We start from the raw sequence: 25,884 nt of genomic DNA on the forward strand, positions 1-25,884 counted from the left end.
AACAAACATCATATGAAGTTAAACAAAAAATCTATCCAAGGATTTCAAAATTTGCGCAAGTTTTATTAACTACAAGTCAGTGGAAGGAAGCCGGTGAAGCTCGTCCAAAGCTCGTTTGACTTCTTCAATTTCTGCCAAAAATAAAAACAAAGGAAAAAAAATATGAAAAAATTAGTCGTAGGGGCAAAAAATCCATAAGTTTAGAAAAAAAAAGAATTTAGAGATTGTTTATTACGAAACGTTAACGGGAGCTGGTACACTGCAGGCTGGCAAAAAATAAACTGAAACAGCTTTTAAATGAGACATTTCTTAAAATACGGTTAGTCTTATTTTCGAACTACAAACCTCGCTGACTGTGAGCCTGCGTTTCTTCAGGTTCAGCGTCCGACGGGACAGCGGTTGATAAAGTACCTAGAAAAAAAAATAAAAATTAGAATATAAAAAGGTTTTACATTCATATCTAAGAAGACAAATTAAATCTTAAGAAGAATGTCTCGTTATGTATTCTAACCTTGTAACTCAGCGCAGTCGCTGCCCCGTCGCTGCTCGTTGTGTTCAGTATCCACTGGAGGGGTTGATGCTTCTGATAATGCTGAAATAAAAAAAAGTTTTTTTTACAGCTGTTGAATAAGAAAGACAGTTCGCAGTTTACTGTTGGGTGGGAAAAGAGAAAAAGTTTGGTTGAACACATGCTTAGTCAGTTCTTAAGACTTAAAATAAGATTAAGGCTGTGTTTGACATGTGATTCTATTGCTATGGTAACATGTTGTGTCAAGAAGACGATCTTAGTTTGTTGTCTAGTGTTTGGCTAAGTTGTTTGATACCAATTTTTTTTTAGTTAAAACTGATATAGGATGGTGGTATCTGTCTGTCTGGCACAAGTGCTATGAACCATTAGCAATCTCTTTAAAACCCATACACACCTTATTCGTTTCTAATGAAGAGTTTACTAAGAACTTAAGTATGACTTATAAGTTCTTATTTGTGGTTGCCATTTTCCGTATTTCATATTAAATTCGATAAACATACCAAGCCGGTCTGTGCAGTTATTAACCAACGGGAGACTGGGCAGTATTTGTCCATTTTCTTCTCGCGGACTTGCTGCAGTAATAGTTAACACTGGACCTAGAGAGAAATTTACAAGGATTGTTCTATAAATTCAAAATAACGTATTTCTTCAAAATGTTTCCTTCTGTCTTACCTTTTCTGGAGTCTTTTGAATTCATGAAAGCTGTAGCGACCAGCATTGGAATCACAATACAGGTCCCAAAGGCTGCTGGGAAGGCAACGCGCAGATAGTCACCAATCGATCTGATGTGAACAAAATTTTAAATACCGTATGAGATTTAATGAGTTAAGAATAAAGGAAGTTTCTTTCATTTTTACTTAAGAACTTACTTGCCTAGAACTCTTTCGTAGATTCACGGCTAAGAATTGTTAATTTTCATATTTAAGCTTTACGCCCAGATTTAGATTGGTATCCTTCAGGGGCTGCCTCGTCCCCAGGCATCGACCTGATGGTTAAGGCGGGAAAACAGGCAGCGCGGGGGAAGTAGTAGTAGAAGTAACTTTATTTAAAGAGGAAAAACACTTTAAATTGCCTAGTTGGAGTCGAAGGGCTTCTGGAGAAGTTTGCGTAACCGAGGTCGAATGCATACATTTTAGATAAATAATTCAGATGCCGAGTTACGATTCCATGAAGTAATTATGAAGTAAATAATTACTATTTCATAAAAAGAATTAAGAATACATTTTCGACTTTTTCCTGTGCCAGGAAACACAGTGAGAACGTATACTATCATAGAACTCATTCCCATATACCATAGCCTCACCTCTCTTTGTTTGCAGGGTAACAAATTTGAATCGCGAGCACGATAACTCCAAGTAAAACTCTTTCTGTACATTCAAGAACTCCTGAAACGAAACTGACGGCATCCTAAAAAAATGAACATCCATCAAAATATAAAAAAATGTAAGCACTAGAGAGTATTGGCGACTGAGTCAAAATTTAAAAAAAACGCGGGTTCAGGTAAGCTTATTGAACTAGCCGGCGGAGCAAGGGGGTGGGGGTGGGGGGGGGGGGGTGGGGTGTAGCCCCGTCCGTTTTAGTGTCGAGAATACCGCGAGCGAAACTTAAAATTGGTTTGTCGAGACTTCCGTCTCGTGAGTGAGTTCAAACATCTTCGAACCTTCTTTGGAAGTCTTCGGGAAACTTCGTTTATTTTTGGAAAAGTTTGAATAATGGTCGGAAACGGTCGTATGGCCTTTAAACACCAATTAGAGAATCTTCAAAAAACTTCGGACTAGAAACTTCTCAGGAAACAAGAAGTTGCTCCAAATATGAAAACCTGCCAAGCATGTTTTGGGACACTCAAGAGAGAGGGTGCGAACGACTGCTTCACAGCATTGGGATGGACACCAGAAGGTCGAAGAGCGAGAGGGAGGCCAAAGACATCTTGGAGAAGGACAGTGGAGAAGGAAAGAAACAAGGCGGGGTGGACGAGCTGGGAAGTAGCCAAAGCGGTGGCACGGAACAGGAAGTGTTGATCGGAAAGCGTGACGGCTTTATGCGCCTACTGGCGCGACGAGACATGATGATGATGATGATTTTTGGGAGAGACTTAGCCCTCCCCCCCCCCCCCCCTCTCCCCACCACGTCCCAGAAAGTTCTGCCGCCTCTGTTGAAGTTTCCTTGCTGGAGAAAATATATTTTTGAATAATTACAGTTAAGTGTCATGTTGATGTGATTCCTAATTGAGCGCCTACCTTGTCGTTCCCAGTCAGCTCCTGAAGCATCCTTGGCGTTATCAAGGTGAGAAGCGAGGACATGCAGGCGAATATGACCGTGGGCGCATAAACAAGAGAGGTTCTTGACAGTGACTGTTGAGCAAACCACATGCAGGTCCCAAATATGGCGAAAGTAGTAATCAAGATGACTATCTGCAAAAACGAAATTCAACGACAGTTAAAAACTTTGCTGACTTGGCACAAAACTACAATTACATCCTTTTACGCTATGATGTGACTCTTATCTGTCGGGTAAGTGTTAAAGGCCCAAAAAGGCTCTGCTTGTAGGCGAGTCATTAACTGATCCTGAGTTTGATCCCAGTGGCCCATCAGACCGACGCTTACTTACGATTTTTGTAGCATTAAGCGACTAGGAGTATTTCTACTCCGCTTTGAACGAGACGCAAGTCCCAGCATTTAAATCACTGGTACCCATTTACAGCTAATTCAAGAAAGGTTGTCGGAACAAAGCACAAAAGTGCACGCGACAAGACCGAAAGGTGGTCTGGGTATTCACTTAAATTTTGCATATTGGCCTTAAGGAAATGTACAATTTTGTATTTTTGTACGTGAAGATTTTGTTTTTCCTGTCAGGAGGCCATTTTCTGTAGCTTTACTTTTTCTGTCGCATGTCTTTGAGTATTAAAAATTCTTCTAAAAAACAGCATGGCTAAAAGTACTATGTCTTCACAGAAAGACAGAAAGAAAACATGCAAATTCGCGTTTGTCATGTCGCCATCTCATTAGTATTCAAAAGTACAAAAGTACAAAAGTATAATATCCACTGATGAAGGGCTAAGCCCGAAACGTCTGGAACTTTTAACTATTTTAAAACTTTTAACTATTTTAAAGGCACTTTCAACTCATTTAGTGAGAACTTTATTATACTTTTGTACTTTTACAAGTGCCACGCAGCACAAGTAAATTTATTTTCCATTTATCATTCATTAGTATTCAGCACGTACGGTAGCCCTCTACTTCTACCCAGACTACCTTTCGGTCTTGCTACGTACACTTTTGTGTTTTTTTTCGACAACCTTTCTCGAATTAGCTGTATACTTCTGGGTGGAGAGAGGCAACGTGAAGTGTCTTGCCCAAGAACACAACACAATGACCCCGGCCAGGGATCGAACCTGTAACACTCGATCGGGAGTCCAGCGTACTAACCGATAGACCACCAGACTTCCCACAACTGATGACGTAATATAAAACCTACCCTGGGTCTCAGCCTTTCTGTAAAGCTTCTGCAAGTTATTTCTACCACAATGCGAGTAATAACAATTATCAGAGGAAAGAAGGCGACTGATTCCTTAAATGAAATGGAAACAAAAGAGATATGTCATTAAAAGATGAAGGTTATTTTAGAAACATTCCTGCATTATTGTGATAACAGGGTTAAATCGCTTGGAATCATTCTTTTGGCACCTGTTCCCTCTTCTCCGGTCTCGTCCTTGTATATTCCGGTCCGTCGCTCTGTCCTCCAAGGTAAATATTGTAAAAGACTCAGGCTAATTCCCATTCAATGACGTTGGACCTAATCTCGTACCCAGATTCTCAGCTAAGTGAGAAAGCGAGAAGATCTGGGTAGGAGATTACGTTGTATCTGCGCAAGAATTTAAATTGCCAACAAATTGTACCTATAACAAATTTCTCTTACTTTTCGCAATTGAAGATTTTCGATGAGGTACAGCGGAAGGTAGGATTGTACAATCCGCATTGCAATGTTCGAGAAAAGGAAAACAAATCCAACCTTCAATTTAAAAAAAGACAAGAATTGTAATTAAGAAAAGATGAAAAACTGAAAAAATATACAGGAAACGTTGTGAGTAAAATACTCTTTACATGGTAACAAATTAATATTAGGGATGAGGTTTTAAATTAAATGGGGAGGCTAAATAGAAATTCTATGGCGTGTAGGAACAGAAATTAAATAAAGAAAGCCAGCAAAAAATGGATAAAAGACGAATAAAAAATGTTTTCAACCGTTCTACTAAACTAAAATCAGAACTTTAAAAAAGTCTAAATAAAATACTACTATACCCCATGCCTGATTTGCTCTGGCTTGAATCTGTGAATGATCAAAATCTAATTCTCCTTAAAACACTTAATACGTTATCAAATAGGTGATGAGAAAATGGAAAATAACAAACTCAGGAAGGAGCCCATTACCGGGCAGAAAAAACAACTTGGAGCTAAAGATAATGTAATGAAAGAGGGAAATAATTTAAATCATCTGACCTTATAAAGCAAGGGCTCTTTAAGCCATTCAAACCAAGCTAATTTTGGCCTGTCTATTCTTGTCAGTTCTTGATTTACTATCGTATTTGGTGAAGATACGTCGACCGTCGACCTTCCACAATTTTTCTCTACAATAAAGAGACAAAAGTTATACGTTTATAAGAGAAATGATAGAAAAATCCGTCAAATGTCTTCTCTTTTTTGTGTTCTTTTTTTCAGTTTTTGTAGCATGAAGCGACTAGGAATAATGCCACCCCCCCCCCCCCACCCTCGGATGGGATGCTAGTCCGTCACATGTTAACTTTAGCATTTTTTAAGGTTACCCTCACAGTTCGACGGTACTCACTTATAAGACCTGATAATACCAATTATTTTCTCTTGATAATACTAGATGGAGAGAGGAACCGTGAGAGAAGGTTTCTTGGTGCCAAGAAAATACCATAATAATCGATCCCGGCCAGGACTCGAACTCGGACTGCTCGATACAGAGTCTAACACGTTAACTATTAGGCTACTGAGCCTCCCACTTAATTAAGGTGTACATGCAGTGTATATTTGTAACAGATAAAATCGCTTGAGTACCTTCATCTTGTTTTTCTTCGTTGGCTGGATCTGCCTGCGGTCTGGGCTCTAGAACTAACAAGTGGAAAGCAAAGACGAAGAGGAAGCCAACCGGAAGTAATATGAGGGCAAAACGCTGAAATAGAACATGACGTCATCTTAACATATGTGCTTTGATAAAACCACGATGGCAAGTTACTATCAAGAGCCTTAAGTAAAGTGCTGTAGGGTAATTAAATCATTACTAGGAGCCTCAAAAAACAGTCCTCAACTTCACAAATCACCAGGTTTGCTTTTAACCAAAAATACTCTTTGTCAGTCAATTCATCTTTCGAACTCGGGGACTCTTCAAACATGCAAGGCTCATCAATACTAGTACCTATGCAAATGTTTGCGTCAACTCGAGCAAAGGGCAAGAAGTTAGGGGGGGGGGGGGGTGGATGGCACTAGCCCTCAAACCTTTATAATCAGACCACAGCACAAAATCGAAGCAAGGGGAGTAAATAATTTGAAATTGTAGCTTGACCACAAACTTTACTTAGGCCCAATACAGTCACAAGGCTACACTTACTTCAACTAAGGTGATCCATTGTGGCAGGAGTGCTTGTCACGTGACTAGCCCAGGCCCAAAATGCAACCCTAAGCCTAAATTTAACCCTAATCCCAACAACTCAACCCTAACCCTAACCCATAAGCCCCAAACCTGCAACCCAAATCCAGACACTATTATAGGTTAAGCATAACCCTGACTTTCATCCCGTGGTGTGGTAAGTCTTGGTCACGTGATCCCAATTGTTCTCTTTAAAGTAGTTTTGTTGCGAATATGAGGTAGTAGTTGTAGCCATCTGTCGGACAAAGTCCGTAGGTTTAGCGCGCTGTTAAGGTTGCGTTGCTGGTTGGTAGTAGCGCTTGCTGTGGCCAAACAATCCAATTTTAGAATCAAGAACAGCAAAATAATAATTAAGAACAACAAAACATTAACCAAGAGGCCACAATCACCACTCGTGTGAAATGTTAATCATACTAACCGTAAATTGTTCGCTGACATTTGAATTCACTTTGTCCTCTGAACTCTCTTGAAGTATAACCCACAGTAAGATATACATACACACCTTGCAAACCCGTACAATTGATCTGTGAAAAATAATATTAAAAGTCAACAAGCCAAAGGAAGATAAATCTGTTTAAAAATGATTGTAACGCTAGCTGCTCGTCACTCTTTTTTTTTATCCCATTTTTATTTTATTTTATTTTTTTTATTGCAAAACACACACAGAACGTTCTTACGAGGTGACATGTTCACTACTAAGTACTTACTATACAAGGCTTTACTTCTTACTTACTATACAAAGCCTTACTTATTACTTACTATACAAAGCTTACTCTACTTACAGTACAATACACTGCTTACACTACCTACATGACAATTAAATTGTTTACAACACACTACTTACAATACAATACTCAATTTCTTAAAATTTAATATTTATACTTATAACAGTGCAATACAATTTATCTCTTTTAATACATTTACAAAAAAACTACCAACTCTTTTTGGCTTATTAAAGATAAATTAGAATGAAAATGGTAACTTATAAAAACTAAATCAAATTGCGCCATTTTTTTCTTACCGACATTTTGTTCAAAAATTTTAAACTGTTTCTGTCAGTCATTGAGAGGAGCTTGAATCGAAAGAGCGCTGAAGGAATTACCTGTTCAGAGGACCTTGGAGCCTAATATATTGTGTATATTCGGCTAGGGAGGGTGAAGATAAAGAGATTAGTTTTTTTTGGGGTTCGAACGCTTCTAAGCCAATCAAACAGAGAACAAACGCACGTGATGATTGCTTTTCTCAGCTCAGAATGGGAAACTAACAAAAAGAAGGGACGCAAAAAAAATTTTGAGAAACTATCAATCAAAACCTAAGGAAAAGCGAGAGAGCCTGGGATTAAGGTTGCTTTTTCACCCCAGGCTCCCTTGCCTTTCCTTCCTTTGGGTCGAGGCAAAGCCTTAAAAACACAGCATGAAGGTATTAATTGGCATTTGTCTACTTATTTGTTCAGAATTTTTTCTTCTGGAAGATATTAGCTGACGGGTGGGAATTTCAAACAAATTATGGGATGTCACGAATATAGAACATGCAACGTCGCGCGAATAAAACCTGATTGACAGCATTCAACATTTCTGTGTGATTGCAACTGTTAGACTCATAGTTCGCCATTTATTTTTGTTCCACCTTAAACTAAACTAAAGTTGCCATATTGTTACGATTTATACATGATTAGTTGGACGCGTACGTTTGCTGTATTTAGGGCAGTGTTATGTTGAAATTGAATTATCAATCACCAATTGTATTTAATAAACTTTAGGGATCTTGCGAAAGCTAAGAATCTGGACACCTCGATCAAATTTAACAACGCTACACTGAAAGAAGTTTTTATGCTCAGCCGCCAAGGCTCTATACTTTACTACTTGACATTACATTACAACTGGTTAAAATAAGGATAAAAGGAAAACAATAAAAAATAAATTCAACCTTAAGGGACGGACCATTATTTTTTTGGAGGGGGGGGGGGATGAAAAATATTGAAACAAATTGTTTGCAGGGCCTGGAAAGACAAAATAAATTGTTTGCAAACACGACATGTATAACAAAAAATAGTAAGAATTTCGAAAGAAATGTTTGCAGAGGTGCATAAACTAAAAAAAAAAGTTTGCAGAGGAAAATTTTTCATCCCCCCCCCCCCCCCCTCCAAGAAAATAATGGTCCGTCCCTAAAGATGTTTTGGTTTCCTGTGGTGAAAGAAAACTCAAAAAATTCCAAATTTTCGCTTGCCTTAAGGATCCATTGATAAACAAACCTGGAAGTTTCTGTATCTTTGCCATTCTCCGCTCGTATTTCAGTCATCAACGAGTAATAGCTGACTTCGGCAAGCGGCCAGCAGATCGAGAATAAAGCCACGGACGGTAGATAGTAGGCCCCCAACCCGACATCTGAGTTATGATCCCCACAAAACAAACAAGGTGTAAAAGTGTAAGGCCAGGCGAGTAATATACCAGCCGAACCAACAATATGCCTGCCTTTTCGTTTTCCGTACGATGAAAACGCATTCCAGAAGCGTTTCTCGCGGCCAAGACTGGTCACAAGAAAACTTACGGCCATAAGAGTTTGAGAAATAAAGAAAATAATACCAACGGTGACAGGGGACAGGCCTACAACGTTTTGAAAGTAGAGTAGTGCATAACTATACCACACACTCGACGTTAGGTTATTCAGTATATGTCCTGTCTTGCAGGCAATACGGTTTCTTATCGACGGTGAATCATCGGCGTCAGGATTTGTTTCCTCAATGATGTCATCGCCGCCGTTGTTGCTCGACGCGGCTGTATGAATATCACGAGCACTTTCCATTCTTCATGTTGGCTCATTCGGTTTTGGCGGCAAAAACGGATGTTGGTTTGCACTGATGAGAGAGCAAGAAAACGAACCTTGTATACTTCGAACAGCGACTCGAAATCTCATTTACGCACAACTACTAAATGCAGAATTCCTTGTCGTGTGTATCAGCCATCAATCTTCATTTTCTGACGTAATTCATTATCTCACAAAAACTTTCGATCACAGCTTTCGTCGTGGGACGCGATCATGATCCACTGTATTGTCTATGCAATGACCAAAAAAATTCAATCTTTTTTATCCCAAAACACGGAAAATATTGCCAAGTCTAAACGAAAAACATCAAGATAATTTTCTTTTTCAAAGAAGGGTGCATTTGTTGGTGGTCAACTCCTCGTTCAATCAGCTCGCTCAGAGATTTCTGCGGTGTATGAAATATTTATTTCGCAGAAGTTTGTTGCTGACGATTTCAATATTTAATATTTTGTCTAATTTTTCGCTGCTCTCCGCTTTCTAGGCTTGTTTGCGTTCATTTATTTTTTTGTAGCATGTAAAATATGTTGATTAAGTTATACAATGAACAGAATCACTTTATGGCCAAACACATCTCTGCAGAAGTTTTACAAAACGTTTCGCAAATCCAGTGTAAGCTAGAGAACAATTTTAAATAAACATTAACATTTTATAGAGCAGTGCTGACTGTTGAGAAAGGATATTTGGCGTTAAATAATCTTAAACGTCCTTACGTTAATTTATGTAGATGTCTGTTTCTTCCCGTAATTACAGTGTTTTTCTTTACATTATGTTTACCTCATACTTCAATCTAAGGTAAACAAAATTAAATATGATAACTATTATCGCACACAAAACGTTCGATACAGTCTTTGTCGCACTCAATTTGCCCAATAAGAAAGAAACAGACTTAGTATTCACCCCCTTCAAGATCTCAGGAATAATAAAAAAACTGATATCTCGACATCAACGCGTCAGGAATCAAAAAATCAATTTTACTTTCAGTACTTTAGTGAATTTACTGCACTGTGCTGCACTGAGGGGGTTTCCATTCTAAATATTCTGCTTTTCGTTTTCAGTCTGTAACACATCACATGCTTCGCTACGTGATAAATTAAATATACTGTTTTGTTTTGATTTTCCATTTAAAACTCATAGAGAGAGATATGCGACAACAGAAAGATTGATTTATATTTTAAAGAGGTCAAAGAGGTTTATGAGTTGTTCTGGAACATTCTTACGTTATATTTTCATATAATATTGAGAGTGGAATAATTCTTTGTCTACACGCATTACACCAAAACTATTCAACATTGAAGTTTGTTGTACAAGTGACAAATAAAAAAGCTTCTGCAAGCTAAAATGGAATAGATTGAAACTTACTGCTTCTTTCGTGTCGAAAATACCAAATAAAGGTAAAATGATTAACTTCCCACTAAGAATAGTTAGTGTTTGAGTTGACCACAAATCAGAACTATTTTCGTCTTACATTAGTTTTTTATAGCGGAGCAAATGTAGCTTATGCACTTAACGATGTACTGGAGAATGAATTAATTTCTTCATGTAATTTTAAAAAAGCAGCGAAAATCTGCTTTATTAGTATTTTGAAAATTCAATCAAATTTGACCAAATCTAAATTAGTTTATTTCTAAAACGAGAATGATGTCACTAATGCTTGAATATATTGAAACAAGAAGCTTGAGAAGCTTAAAATCGGGCGCTTAATAATTAGCTATCTGTTTTGACTTGAAAGGCAGGGTACAGTACAATAAAAATCACTGGAAAAACAGTCACTTAAACCTATTCAGGCCGGGGCCGGGGGGGGGGGGGGGGGGCTTTTGAGGCCCGCGCTGACTTTGGACGCTTATAACTTTTTCAAGATTCAAACGCTACCAAACTTTGCGCGTTTATCTAAAATTTATCTCGCAATAATTTGGTAGGATTAGTTATTGTGCCAGTAACTTGAAATCACCATGGCAACGTCATTTTGACAGGCTTGTTTTCCCAATTTGAATTTTTCGTGTTTCTATTTAATAATGAAAATGTGGAATGTTTTCAAGATTACATTATTACTTAATGACATAATGATCTCAATTTATAAAAATATCTTTCGCACAATACAAATAAACGATTGAACTAGACGTCTAGAAAATATAAATTCGTAACACTTAGCAAAGTGCAGCCTTTTCGCAATACTCAATAAAGGCGAGGTTTTTACCTGAAGACCAATTTTTCCAACGCTTTAGGTGGCTGACGCATTTCAGTATTTTCCAGCCCTTACACTTTAATGGAACAGTATACAACTCCTAATCAGGTAACTACTATTGTCACGAAAATGATCACAACTTATTGACCAATGATTAGGTATTTGTTTCATACCATTACTGTAATAGCAACTGGTGAAGAATAGTAGTACTGACCCAAAGTATAAGGGCTGGAAAACACTGAAAACCATTTCAGCTGCGTTTCAAGGAATCCAAAAAAGCTTTACTTATCCCATATATATTTGTTTTGCAGTATTTTGTTAATTTTTGGACGATTTTGGGGGATGTCTGGGAGGCGATAGTTTTTCTCAAAGGATTAGTAAAATTTAGACAAATAAGAAATATTGGAGATTTAATGTGATTTTAAAATTTGAATTTGAAGTTAAAAATTGGTGGACGGACACCAATCAGTCTCCTGACAACCCGGAGTGCTCTTGCGAGGGGGTCAACTGTTTGAAGGTGTTTCCATTCTTTTCTTCAATCCCTTCTTTAAATCTCTTAAAGTTCCATTCAAATTCAGGTAGAACCCCACCTTAAGTTTTGTTCTTGTGAGAAAACAACAGAAGTCAAAGGTTGCGTGATATAATCAAGCATGGATTTTAATTCTCCCTCCCTTTCCATCTCCTTAGCCTTTCACCCCCACCTGTCCCTCCCTTTCTACTCTCATTTAATTTAATGTTTGTTTACATTTCCTAACCAATTCAGTATCGTACTAATCTGTGCCAAGCAATCAGATAATAACAGAAATTTGCCTTAATTTTGATCTCCCATACCAAGACCATAGAGTATAAACCGCTAATAAAACAAAACACACTTGATAATAATTCTCTGAGGTTATACACCTTGCAGTATTAACGTGCTAACAAACTTGATAACAAATTCCATGTCGTGCTAAGGATTTTTACTGATCAACATAGAAAATAAGTTCACAATGGTTTGTTCCCAAAACGTTTTTTACTGTACAGAGGGTCTGTATATACCGTATTGAAAAATTCAGAACGAACCGATTTCTTCCCGCTACCATGATATCATGTTGAAAAATTAGCTCGTTCGAAACCTTAGCAAAATCGTTAGAGACAGACAAGATACAGCCGTTTACTGGCAGTCTTTGAAAATCCTGAATTTCGTCAAAATGAGCCCTTTATCAATATGGTTCTTGTCATAAAAAATGTTGTGGTTATTCATCGTGATAGAGTATAATAATAAAGTATTATCAGGGACAGTGGAATTGAAATTCCTGAAGCATGGATGCCCACGATCAAAAAACACAACAACAGGAGAACTGTACGACTGCGGACCGCCGAGGGAGCAACAGTACACCAGCATGCAGAACACTGAGGATCGAAATGCACCAATCAGAGCTGTTGAAAACCAACCAATCACAGCGCAGCCGTGTGCTTTATAAGCTAACGCACAACCAGTCGACCTTATCGCCTGATGAAGGCTAGCAGTATGCAGTCGAAACGTTGCGATCTCCATCACACGTGACTACGTCGTGAGACAAACGAAATAATACTTTATTATAATATGGTTCTTATCTTTTTATTCAATTCTATGAACTGCTTTTATGCAGTACTGTCCACAAAGATTTCAATTTCCTCAAAGTTTCGGGACAAATGGATACAAAATATTTCGTGCAGAATGTAATTTGATTAAGCGAATGTTTTCACGTCTATAAATACTTCAAGCAGTGAATGAAAAACCGTTTTGTTTTCATCGATGAGAACCACTTTCAAATAGTTAATGCATAAAAAATAACAATCAGATCAGAATACAATAATTATTAATGTAAGGTCTCGCTATTATGTCTCGGCAGAGATACTTCTTTTTTGCAAAATTCAAATGTATGCAAATTTCGTGTGAAATGTAATTCGATTCCATTGTCTTGTTTACAAACTCTTTCTTAAGAAAGTTGTATTTTCGTGAATAAAACCCATTGGCCTGTTTTGTTTTCCTGATCATGTTTGTCTGTGATTTTTACAAAACATGTGGTCTTTTTTTTCGGAACTTTAAGTTTTACAAAAATTCCTATTTTGAACACAGATGTCACTTCCGGAATTTCTCATCTAAAATTCAATTGGTATTTAATTATAATTATTTGAAGTTTTCATTTTCAAGTCATCTTTTCATTCGATAGCTTTACTGATCTCGTAAAAAATTCCATTCAAGCTCACACCAATACTGTACATTGCTAACGTTTTGCTGACGTCTTGAGAAGTGTCTTACTAACGTCACTAGTCAAATCTAAAATATATCCAAACCAAGTTGTGCAAACATTCTACTCTTTGTGACAGGCGACTTTGACGCCCAACTGTGCGGAAATGAAAATCGACATACTTCTTGCTAAATATTTAAAAAATAGTTTTAAAGTGGAGTCCGCCTCAAAACAATGTACCGCCAGATCACACTGCTATTTGTAGAAACCAGCAAAGCGTCTAGTTTCAAAGTTTCCCACAAAAACATTGCGTGACATGAATGACGTTACCCCTTTTATTTACAAAAATAGCTTTAACTTGTCAAAGCAACTACAGTTTCACAATGGTGATTATTAGTACTTTACCCCTTAAGCTTTTTTCTCTGTCCTCCCGCCGAAGCAAAGAAGAGAACCAGATTGCGGATTAGCTCAAAAGTCGACCCAGTGTTCCTGCAACGATTTACTGTCAAAACTGAAATGAAACCGATTGGCCCAGGCTATCCCCGTCATTTTTAGCCGACAGGAGACTATCGTCTAGGACGACCAAAGGGTAAACTATAAATCGGCCACGCCCGATTAAAAAGGAGATTGTAGGATCAATGTACAATAGAGAATGAGTTGTTAAAAAATATTTCTAATACAATTCTAATACACGGAAAACTAGCAATACAAACACGAGCGTACTCGACACCAGGGTCGTCTCTCTTCTTCCACCGTGGGACGCTGGAGAGAAAGCTGGGTACGGTATTGGCGCAATTTTAATTTTCGCAGCGATGAACCTGGCGGTGAGTTTCCAATGTCGTTTCCAATACAGAATCACGCCCTGATTTTCAACTTCTGTCCGGTTGGTACTTTGAACTTCCAGCAAAAGCGCTTTATATCTAAAACAATAGACTGTTTACAGCCTCGCTATTTTTCAACACAAAAGAGCGCGAGGGAATTGAAGCGAGCTTGAGTGCCAAGCTCCCCGTCCTCCACCCCCTCGCGCCTCCCATTTTGCACTGGCGTCCAGCTCTCTCTTGCAATTCTTCCTCCGCGTTCAACGATTGAAAAAAATACGAAAAATAGAGGGTTGTGAACAGTCTATAAAACAATTGAAAATTAGATTCAAGTGTATTGTTTCATGCAAAGACACTTGGTGGCCAGTTATTGAGCTGCAATTTCACGGTAAATCCACGCATTCCGAATACGAATTATTTGCCGTAAATCTTAGCCCCAATGTTAGAAGATTGATTCTCTCCACTCTGGTTTATAAATCGCCAGTGGCAAAACGCAGGGACAGTAACCTGCTAAGATGACTGGTGATGCTGGTTTACAAAATGGCTGACACTGATTTCTAGAACGTTTCTGTAGAGGAAATAACCTTAACTTTATCATTAACTAGCCGGTCAGTTTTTTCATGGAATAAACGGTCATAATTTTATTTTCGGCTCTGCTTTCCCGAGAACGCTCGCAATAATTCCAGTAGTATAGCAGCTCTTTTAGGCTTGTAATTTTACTGGTCTTCTAGGCACCAGTCGCTATTGTTTTTGGGGCTTGGGCCAGGGCACTGTTCCTGTTGACAAAAATTAAAACAAAAAAACTTTTTGTTAGTGCGCTGAAATACGAAATTTCTCGGACGTTTCGAGACTTCTGTCTCTTCATCAGCGTAGAAGCCACTGTTCTTGTTGTTTGTTTAACTGTTCTCTCGAAGGATAGCAAGCCATTATGAGACTTCGCGAGAGCTGGTACCCGACCCAGCAACAATCCCGCGTTTGCAGTTTGTCGTTTTTTACGTATTACTTAGTTATTTCGCGTTTAATGTGAACGTGTGATTTTTTTTTCGAAGAAGCAGAAACGTTAAAATGCCTTGAAGTCTTGGATGCCGATCATCATAAAAACTACAGAAAAGCCGGAGACATAGAGACGGTAAAACTTTGTAAATATTGTGCTATAACAGAATAGAAAGCAGTGAATAATTTATGTTGCTTGTGTCACATAAACGCTTATCAAAGCGGTCAATAAAAGAGACAATAAAAAGCTAGACAGACACTGAGACATTACAATAAGAAAATTAAAGATTTGATTTGGGTTTGTGAATAACACCCGTGTTTATAAATGAAACTGTTTTGACTCAAAACGTTTCCTTCTTTAAAATTCAAAACTGGTTCTGTGTGACTGATTTTTCTTTGGCCCGATTATCCCCAAGGGTTTCGTTAAGGATTTGTCATTAAACTGAAGCGCTTGATATAAAAACGTATAATTCTAGTTTGTTGCCAAAAGTCATTGAAAGTTGTTGAAAAGTGCGTTTGAAAATATGCATGACGTATCAGCGGAAGCGCACGTTTTCCCGCGCTTTTTAAGTAGTTTCCCGCGCTTTTAAACTCGGCTAGGAGAGTAACCCTACCTGTACATTTGACTTGCTAATCAACTCTGGTAAACTTTAGCTCGGCTGGTAGCCTAACCACAGGACCATAAAGAAAAAATCTAAATTTGCTTTCTGTTTTTTTACTAGCAGTGACGAGTGTTTCCTACTACAAGAATCAATGTCGTGAACATCTTGGTAGTTTTTAAATACGACGTTTTATAAACTTGGCAACTTGAGAAAAGCTATTGCATGATTTTTAACTCGCAGTTTTCACGAGCCACATGCAGCGTACTTTTTATATCGGCGTACTTTTTATATCGGCGTACTTTCTAATGGTTTTACCTTTTACAACACGCAGATATATGTATGAGAAGCGGGCCGACTTCATTTTACTGTTGTCTTGGCGGGAGATGTCTAGGATTGAGTTGAGACGATTTAGGAGGCGGAAATTGATACTGTTGAGGAGTAAAAGACATTCAAAACCTGCGAGCAGTTGTTTAAGTTTACAGTTTACATCTCATACTTGTACCATCTTTAGTTATGCCTACCGAGTCTACAAAAAAGAGCGGTGAAACCTTAGTATGTCCTGTACCATCAGTGGAAGCGATTAAAAAAACTAAAATTGACAGAAACAAAGTGAAACGCATGAGGTGAATAATTTATTACGGAAAAAGGTTCAAGATCAAAGCGAATAAAATGCTTGAAAACAGAAACTGAATCAGTTTTTTTTTCAACCCATTTTTCAAAAGCTTTCTTGGAAAAGCCGTCTCTTAAAAGAAACCGTTGCATGTAACATTAAATATTGGTATAAAATGTAGCAAATCGACAAAAACAACGTTGAGCCTCACACACGAGTCAAATCAACAGCCGGGATTTAATTTCACTCCTACTTCAATTTTGTACATTTTATCTTTACCGTCCAGTCAAATTCAATGTTTTCAAGCTCTACACACAGAGAGAAGTCTTCCAAATCGTTTGTTCAGAGTCCGTGCATGCTACCAGCATACACTATTACGTTCCTCAAAACTCTAAGAGACGGTTAATAAGAGGGGCTCAAGAATTAAAGTTGCCATGCCCAAATATGTTACAAATAATTAGGTAAAAAAACTGATTTAGCTCACTTTTTTTTAACAAATTTTTAAGCTAGAAATTTTTAATCAGGAAATGCGTCGCACATATTTAAGAGGAAATCCGCCAGGACTTCGAGTAGTTATTGGACAAAATTATGTACCAAAACTATTTACACCTGATTGCAAGCTTTTGTGTTACTGCTTCAAATATCTTATCGAAAGAAATCTTTTCTAACAACACCACACATCGAAAACATATTTTGAAGTTCCGCTGAATTCCACTGAATCTCTTAAAAGATGTAAGCTTTTGCCCATAGCTTGTGAACTTTAAATATCATTTTCTCAGACTCTGATAAGAAATTGTTGTACCAGAATTATTTCCACCTTATTGCAAACTTTTTTGTTACTGCTTCAAATATCTTATCAAAAGAAATCTTTTCTAACAACACCACACATCGAAAACACATTTTGAAGTTCCGCTGAATTCCACTGAATCGCTTAAGACGAATTTACAAAATGGCTACACGTGAGATTTTGCCCATACCTTGTGAACTTTGAAATTCATTTTCTCAGACTCTAAAAAGAAATTGTTGTTGGTGTTATCACGGATAATTACTTACATCTTTACCTTTTATTAAGGGTAGGAAATAACGCAATAGGATTGAAATTATTCTGGAAATTGATTTTTGTCCAACTTTAATAAATATTACTCGACTTCCTAGTGGATTCCGTCTTAAAGCTTTAAAGCTTTGAAGAATTTTATTCACTTTATTTTATTTTTGTTTTATTTTCATTGTGGCTTACCTGTAAACTAGCTGGTGCGTTCCCGCATATTTTGCTAACCATATCTGCGGGACGCATCGAAACCATAGCTAAGTGTAATGATCACATTTAACATTGTATTGTATTGTATTGTATTGTATTGATTCAAAAAACTGATTCATGGTCATCCTTACAGGTTACGGCCCCAGCGTTTTGCTATTCAGTAGAGATTTTTAGACTGGAGGCATCGTTCTTCTAGGATTGGGGCTAAGATTTACGAAAAACAACTCATATAATTGAATTATATTTGGAATGCATCGATCCTGGTTCGAGGCCTTGCCGGGTCACTGCTTTTTGTACAAGGTTCTTCACCCTCGCGTGTAGCTGCCATAAGGCGAAATAAATTCTCGCGACCAGTAAACCACACAATAGTAAACTCTCACACAGTAAACAGTATATTTAGATTGAAGTTCAGTGTCTTTAGCGAGGTCTTTAGCGAGGTTTAAACTGAAAAGCAAAATAAAGAAACTTATAAAGAACAAATTACAAGGTAGCGAAAACGAACTATAAACAAACTTACATTTTTTTGGCGCTGTGGCCGCGAAAGTGGTTATCTGTATAAAACAGGCGAAAACTGCAGAAAACTGCGCTACAGCTCGTACAACACTATGACGGAAAACTAACTAAACGACGCCGTGAATTTAAATATAAAAGTAAAAACAAAAGCTAATGATGTAATAGAATTCCTAAGGGATCTGAAAGGGCGCGAAATATGTAAGATCCAACATCCCGGCCCCTAAGTGCGAGATAATACGAGTCACTTAAATATACGCTTGGATCTTAACACCATCTGATAACGATGCAAAAATAGTCACGCAATGCAATTGCGCATAAAAGACTGAGTAAATGTTTATTAAATGTCTCTTAATTTTTAGTGTCCATGTCCTCTTTGCTTGAACATTCTTCTTCAACAAGAAGGCAAAGCTTGTCAACAGGCCTTTCATAAACAGCTGACTTGGTGCGGATTTTCACTCGGCGAACAAAACCTCTTTTATCTGGGAAGGTTTCGACGACTCTTCCTAGCGGCCAGGAATTGCGATGCGATGCTTCCGTTGCAACCAAAACAACATCACCAACAGCCAAATTCCTTTTAGGGTGCACCCACTTCTGTCTAAGTTGTAGAAGGGGAAGATATTCCTTGCTCCATCTTCTCCAAAAAATATCAGCCAAATACTGGACTTGTTTCCACCGACGGCGCGAAAGCAAATCTTCTTTCTTGAATAAACCAGGAGGTAAAGGAATTTCTGATTTGAGCAACAAGAGGTGGTTGGGCATCAAAGGCTCCAAGTCATTTGGATCACTGAACACAGTCGTAATGGGTCGACTATTCATGATGCTTTCGACTTCGCACATTAAAGTGGCTAAACTTTCATCATCAGTGATCTGCTCTCGTAGCAAGGCTCGAAGGATCTTCCGAATGGTTCGAATGCATCTCTCCCAAATGCCCCCAAAGTGAGATCCATACGGTGGGCTAAAGGACCACTTGATGCTCTCCTGCAACAGAGAATTGTGGATCTTCTCCTGATTCCATTCTGAAATAGCCTCACGCAGCTCTCGCTCACCACTGGTGAAGTTTGACCCGTTGTCTGAATAAATTCGTTCACTTGGCCTCTCTTGGTAATGAATCGCCGCAGGGCTAGCAGGAACGAGTCGGTGTTTAGACTGTGCGCTATCTCGATATGTACAGCTCGAATTGCTAGACATGTAAAGATTACGCCATATCTCTTTACGAGGCAACGCCCACGGCGGACTTGGAAGGGCCCAAAGTAGTCTACGCCGACTGATGTGAAGGGTGGCTTGTCAGGCAAAACGCGGCATTCTGGTAAGTCGGCCATTTTCTGCTGGCATAGAGGTGCTTGACGACGACGGCAGCTCACGCACTCAGCTAGAACACTTTTCACAGTTGAACTTCCTTGAGTGATCCAAAACCTCTCTCTAGCCAAGGCCAGGACGTGTTCTCTGCCGGAGTGTCCGCAAATCCTGTGATAGTGGTCGATTATCAATCTGGTAGTGTGATCTTCTTTCGGGAGAATAATCTGATTCTTTGACTCTGAGGGTAGAGAAGCTCTACGCAAACGGCCTCCAACGCATAAGAGCCCATCAACAACGATCGGATCGAGCTTGTACAGGCGGCTTTTCTTCTTGACTGGTTTCTCGGGATGATTAACCTCCTCGGGGAAGGCTCTTCTCTGAACATGCCTTAGAATTTCTCTCTCCGCTCTCTCCATCTCTTCAACGGTGATGTATTTGGGAACATCGTGATTCAACTTGTTGTGTTTACTCCTATTTAGAAGGTTTTCTCTGTAACGCATGAGCCAGGCGACAGCCTTCTTAAGGTGGTTCCAAGAAGAACATTTCTGGAAATAATCCGAGAGAGAGCTGCTCAGCTTCTTTAAAGAAGAAGTGCACACTTTAACTTCCGTTTTTACCTCCGGATCTTCGTCGGGGATGACGCTTAACGCCTCTGACTGCATTGGCCACATGTACTCAGGTTTCCAAAGAAATTCCGGCCCCGTCAACCATCGCTCTTGACGAAGGAAGACGTCGGCTGTCAAACCGCGGGAAACGTCGTCTGCAGGGTTCTTTTCACCACTGACATGCTTCCATTGATGAGGCTCAGAGCCATCGCGAATAACAGCGACCCGATTGGCCACGAAGGTGTGATACCGTCTCGTCTCGTTCTTGACATAGCGCAATACTGCGGTGCTATCTGTCCAGAAAACGGACTGGGCGTCGATTGGAATCTCTAATTCTCTCCTTAAGACCTTGTCTTGCTTGACAGAGACTGTTGCGGCGGATAACTCAAGGCGTGGAATCGTGATCGATTTAATAGGTGCCACACGTGATTTCGAACAAAGGAAGGAGCAGTGCACATCGCCTTGTTCGTTGGTGAGACGAAGATAAGAAACTGAACCAAAACCGGCCTCGGAAGCATCTGAAAAATGGTGTAACTGACTTGATGAGATAACACCGAATCCAGCAGGCTTAACACAGCGCTCAACAGAAAATTGTGATAGTTTGGGAAGATCCGCCATCCAACGCTCCCAGCGAACCTTAGGCTCTGAGGGAATTGGGTCGTCCCATTCTAGCTTGATGCGACAAAGGTCCTGAAGCAACCGTTTAGCTGGTAACACGAAGGGTGCAACGAGACCCAAGGGGTCATAAACAGAACTGACGACTGAAAGAATGCCTCGTCGTGTGGGTGGTTTGTGCTTAACCTCCACTTTGAAACCGAAGGTGTCTGTTTCCACACACCATTTGACACCAAGAGCCCTTTCAACTGGAAGGTCATCCTTGCTTAGGTCAAGAGCTTTTACTTCCTTGGCGCGTTCAGCCTCGGGAATAGTTTCCAGGACTTGGCGACTATTGCTTATCCATTTCGTCAGCCTAAAACCGCCTCTTGAAAGCATAGACCGTAGGTCACTTGCGTGCTGTGAAGCCTCATCAACTGATGGTAAAGATTTAAGACAGTCGTCTACGTAGACGTTGTTCTTAACTGTGCTCACTACCTCCTCTGGAAAGTGTTCAGTGTTGTCTTCCGCAGTTTTGCGCAGGGTAAAATTGGAGCATGCAGGAGAAGAGGCGGCTCCAAATAAGTGTACAACCATCTGGTATTCTTCAAGCTCACCTTCCAAGTTGCCATCAGGCCACCAAAGAAAGCGAAGATACGTAGTATCCGCCTCAGCTACTCTTACTTGATAAAACATCGATTCAATGTCTGCCATAAGTGCAATTCTCTCCTGTCGAAATCTCATTAGGACTCCAAATAGAGTGTTCGTTAAATCCGGACCATTGAGCAGCAGATCATTGAGCGACTTGCCTTGATATTTGGCAGAACAATCAAATACCACGCGTATCTTGCCGGGCTTATGCGGGTGGTAAACGCCGTGGTGCGGTATGTACCATTTCACGTCACTGGATTTCTGGAGATCCGCTGGAATTTTGCGGGCGAATCCTTTGTCTATAATGTCCGCCATGAACCCCTTGTAGTCGTTGTACAAGTTCCCATTGCGTTGAAGCTTCTTTTTCAGCCAGAGAGCACGCTGCATGGCTTGCGGGTAGTTGTTAGGTGGTGGTGCATTACGATCTTTTAAAGGCAACGCAATTTCGTAGTGTCCATCTTTCAAGACCACGGTACTCTCCAGCTCGGACATGAAACGGATCTCTTCTTGTGACATTTCAGGTTTGTCCTCAGCGCTTGATTCACTGAAACCGCTATCGTAGAAATTTCTCACCATCTGATGAAACTCAGGATCGGCTTTGATGAATAAACTGGTGGCATGCGGGCCTTCGTGATAACGCCCTAGAGGACCGTTCACAACCCATCCAATACACGTTCGCGAGGCATAAGGGCCACCATCTTCACTGTGCTTCACTTCCAAAGGATCGAAGACTGTGGGGACGTCACAGGCAATGAGAAGACCGATTTCAGCATTAACTTCAGGTAGGTGTACTCCGCACAAGTGCGGCCATTGGTCAATGTCACGCTGAGTAGGAATGTCCCCTTTTGAAATAGGTATTTCTGGTCTCGTGTAGAGTGCTGGCAAATCAATTAGGACGTTTTCATCCAGATCGGAAATGACAAGATCTTTCACAACGAAGCTGTCTAAAAGACTGTTCTTCTTTTCCAACGTTGTCAAGGAAATCTGAGTTCTCGAGCCACTGACTCCTAACTGCTTCATCAAAGATTCTGTACAGAATGATGAGGAACTACCACTGTCCAAAAAGGCGTAGGTCATCACTTGTGTTCTTGTCGACTTCGACCAAACCTTAACTGGAACAACAGCCATGCCTATTTTCGAGCGAGGTAGGTTAATCATCGCGTTACGGACGCGCGCAGACTCTTCGGTGGGCGAGGTACTTGTAGACGGAGTATCAGTCGGTCGATTTCGACTTGCAGTGTTCGTGTGAAGGATTGTTAGATGCTTTTTGCCACAGTTAGCAACCGTACATGTTTTCTTTTCCGGGCAAGCTCTTGCTGTATGGTCATCGGACAAGCAACCAAAACAAAGGTGCTTAGATACGAGGAATTGAATTCGATCCTGATATGGGAGGCGCCTGAGGGCATCACAGGTGTCTAAGGCGTGCCCAGAGTTACAGTACGAACACAAGACATCCACAGTTGAGGGGGCTGATCCAAGAGGTGACACACCAGTAGACGGGGTCTGAACATCACTCATTTGCGCTCCAGCAGGTGGGTTCTTATCACCACTCACTTGCGCACCAAAACTCTTCTTCTTCTCGTCAGGTTTCTTCGGCGGACGACTACTTCGCGAGCTCTGTTTAGGTTTCGCATCTTCAACAATTTTCCCAAACACGGGATTGTCGTTCACTCTCGCTTCATTTTCAACGAACTCCGCAAGATCGCTAAACGAAACGTTCCTCTCTTCAGTTTCCATGATACGGTCTACCAAACGGCGCCATGTTCTCCTTAAGTTGAAGGGCAACTTCATAATTAACTTCTGAATGGTATCAGGCTGCTCGAGCTTTGACAGGTATTTGCTGCTTACCATTGCGTTTTTGCACCTCATAAGGAAAATAGAAAATTTGTTCAGGGAGGTGCTGTCCTCTGGTTTCACCTCAGGCCAATTCAGTGCCTTGCTTTCATAGGCGGTTACGACGCGATAATCGTCACCAAACTTCCTTTTCAATAGCCGTCGAGCTTCTTGGTAACCCTTGTCCGGTGGAAGAAAATGACATGAACGAACAAGCTCTTTAACATCGCCGCTGGTAAACTGTTCGAGATAGTATAGCCTCTCATTGCTATCTGAGGTTTTAGTCTCAATGATGTTTTCAAATGCTCTGACGAACGGGCCGTACTCTATTGGATCACCATCGAAAACTGGAACTCGCTGCTGGGGAAGATTAATTTTCTTCTGTTGTGTCGCCAGCATTTCCAAGATTTTATTCTGCTGCCGCTGAAGGTCGTTTTGGTGCTGATGAAGCTCTAGCATTTCATTGAAAGCCCTCAAGCTCGGCGACGATGAAGCCGCAGAGTGTTCAGATTCTGCGGGACATGCTTTCTTGTCAGGTAATTCTGGACGTTTGAACAATTCATGATCAGGTAATTCCGGATCAACGGTAGAATGGCGGCCATCTTTGACTGGTAATGGCTTATTTCCTTTGACGCTCGGTGTTGGAACATTTCCCTTGCTTACTTTGGGCACAAAAGCTGTCGGGCACGGCACAAACGAACGCGGGTCGGCTTCCATGATTGTGGCTAAAATTTGTTGTTTGGCTTCGGACTTAGCGATTTCGGTTTCCAGTGTTAAACGCTCTTGCTCTTGTTGCAAACGAAACCTTTGTTCTTCTAACGCTTGACGTTTCTTAAACGCAGCTGCCTCTGCTTTCAGCTCCGCGATACGAGCTATTTCCTTTGCTCGTACAACCGTTAAGGATGAGGTACTGCTTCTTTGTGAACCACTACGATTCGAACGACGTGATTGTCTTGTTGAAGACTTAGATTAGGTACGAGAAGCGATCTGACTCGCAGAGTCCTCAGGGTTGATTTCAGAGTTTAAGCTTAGCGATAATTCCACACTTCTAATCCACTCTCGAACCTTTTGACAGAAGTTGTCTGCTTGCGAAGACTCGTAATCAAATTGTTCCTGACATCTTGTCACGCTTGTCTCGTCTTGAAGATTCGACAAATAAGCAACATGAGCCTCCTTAAATGCTTCGAATGCAGCCATAAAACCAGGCATTTTCTCCTTCACAAGCTGAATGTTCTCCTCGTATAATAACAGCGCGTCAATTTCGTTCCTCTTCGAAGTTACAGCCGAAAGATAACCCGATCTTTCCTTTTTGAGACGACGAAGTTTCTCAAAGAGAACGCCTTCCTGATCAAGATGTTTACTCGGCACCCTCGTGCGAGCGCTGACACGAACGCCAGGATCATCGGGAACTTCTTCGTTCGGATCCATTGTATCCAGGTAAACTCAAAAATTTTAAACTTATGTAGCTGCCATAAGGCGAAATAAATTCTCGCGACCAGTAAACCACACAATAGTAAACTCTCACACAGTAAACAGTATATTTAGATTGAAGTTCAGTGTCTTTAGCGAGGTCTTTAGCGAGGTTTAAACTGAAAAGCAAAATAAAGAAACTTATAAAGCACAAATTACAAGGTAGCGAAAACGAACTATAAACAAACTTACATTTTTTTGGCGCTGTGGCCGCGAAAGTGGTTATCTGTATAAAACAGGCGAAAACTGCAGAAAACTGCGCTACAGCTTGTACAACACTATGACGGAAAACTAACTAAACGACGCCGTGAATTTAAATATAAAAGTAAAAACAAAAGCTAATGATGTAATAGAATTCCTAAGGGATCTGAAAGGGCGCGAAATATGTAAGATCCAACATCGCGTCCCCATCTACACCCTGGCGTATAAAAGGATTGCTGCAAATTCGAATTAGATGCTGTACGTAGGGGAGAGTCGTAATACTCCTGGCCGCTTCATGCTAAGGAAACCGGGATAAACTTGGGCAATTGCGATGAAATACTGAACACTTTAGCCCGATGCGGACATTTTTCCTCAGATACATAAGATTATAACGGGCTCAGTCTACCTTTATAGTATTTTTGTTAGAAGAAATTCGAATTTCTGGATATTTAACAACTATTCACCGAAGTGGTGGATATTTACTGAGCCGCGAATAGCTGTTTTAGTATATACTAAAACAGTGAGATAAAATAGCCCGAAAGAATGACTTTTGACTAGTTCTTTTCCTTCAAAGATTACAATTTCCTCACGCGCGTTGCTCGGAGGTGAATAGCGAAGGATATTCCAAGTTTGAGTAGCCAATCAGCGCGCGCCAAAAGTGCTATCTACTGTTTTAGTATAAACTAGTAAAGTTTAAACAGCCAAACAGATAATCTGATTGTGTGCCACTCATCGGTGATTTCCGTATCATTAAGCAAGAATAGTGAGTCACGTTCTAATCATAGAACTGTTTTTATTGAGTGTGGTTAAGTCATGACCAAACCAGTTACAATGGCAATCAATGCTGACTCAAATGACACAATGAACCAATGAGAATTCCAAGAAAAAAACACGTGATCGCCGTCAAATCACGATTTCTTATTTGATTGGGTAAGTAAATACCGCACGTTCTTTTTTAAACCAATCACAGATTGTGGTAAAGGAAAACCTAAGCAAATGAGGATTACTTTTGAAAATCAGTTTGAA

At 40.0% G+C, this 25,884-nt stretch overlaps 2 protein-coding genes and 1 pseudogene across 3 annotated transcripts; all 3 read right to left on the bottom strand.

The window, feature by feature from the left end:
* On the bottom strand, window positions 1–9,318 carry LOC144653356 (major facilitator superfamily domain-containing protein 12-like). The gene is made up of 13 exons (XM_078513335.1): window positions 8,448–9,318; window positions 6,615–6,720; window positions 5,608–5,722; window positions 5,026–5,153; window positions 4,445–4,537; window positions 4,004–4,096; window positions 2,767–2,940; window positions 1,833–1,936; window positions 1,202–1,311; window positions 1,030–1,125; window positions 512–592; window positions 346–411; window positions 1–131 (listed from the first exon to the last, which is right to left on the bottom strand). Exons 1-13 carry the CDS (start codon window positions 8,996–8,998, stop codon window positions 70–72), a joined length of 1,779 nt encoding a protein of 592 aa, XP_078369461.1. The 5' UTR covers window positions 8,999–9,318; the 3' UTR covers window positions 1–69.
* A 9,735-nt stretch (window positions 9,319–19,053) lies between these two features.
* LOC144654099 (uncharacterized) lies at window positions 19,054–23,904 on the bottom strand. Its single transcript, XM_078514204.1, has one exon. It carries the CDS (start codon window positions 23,902–23,904, stop codon window positions 19,054–19,056), a length of 4,851 nt encoding a protein of 1,616 aa, XP_078370330.1.
* An 8-nt stretch (window positions 23,905–23,912) lies between these two features.
* LOC144654100 (uncharacterized) lies at window positions 23,913–24,922 on the bottom strand (annotated as a pseudogene). Its single transcript, XR_013570866.1, has 2 exons — window positions 24,850–24,922; window positions 23,913–24,776 (listed from the first exon to the last, which is right to left on the bottom strand). The product of XR_013570866.1 is annotated as an uncharacterized LOC144654100 (transcript).
* Between the last annotated feature and the right edge of the window lie 962 nt (window positions 24,923–25,884).

The sequence above is a fragment of the Oculina patagonica genome, chromosome 5, assembly GCF_052425735.1.
Source record: "Oculina patagonica isolate OP01 chromosome 5, crgOcupat, whole genome shotgun sequence".
Lineage (NCBI taxonomy): Eukaryota > Metazoa > Cnidaria > Anthozoa > Scleractinia > Oculinidae > Oculina > Oculina patagonica.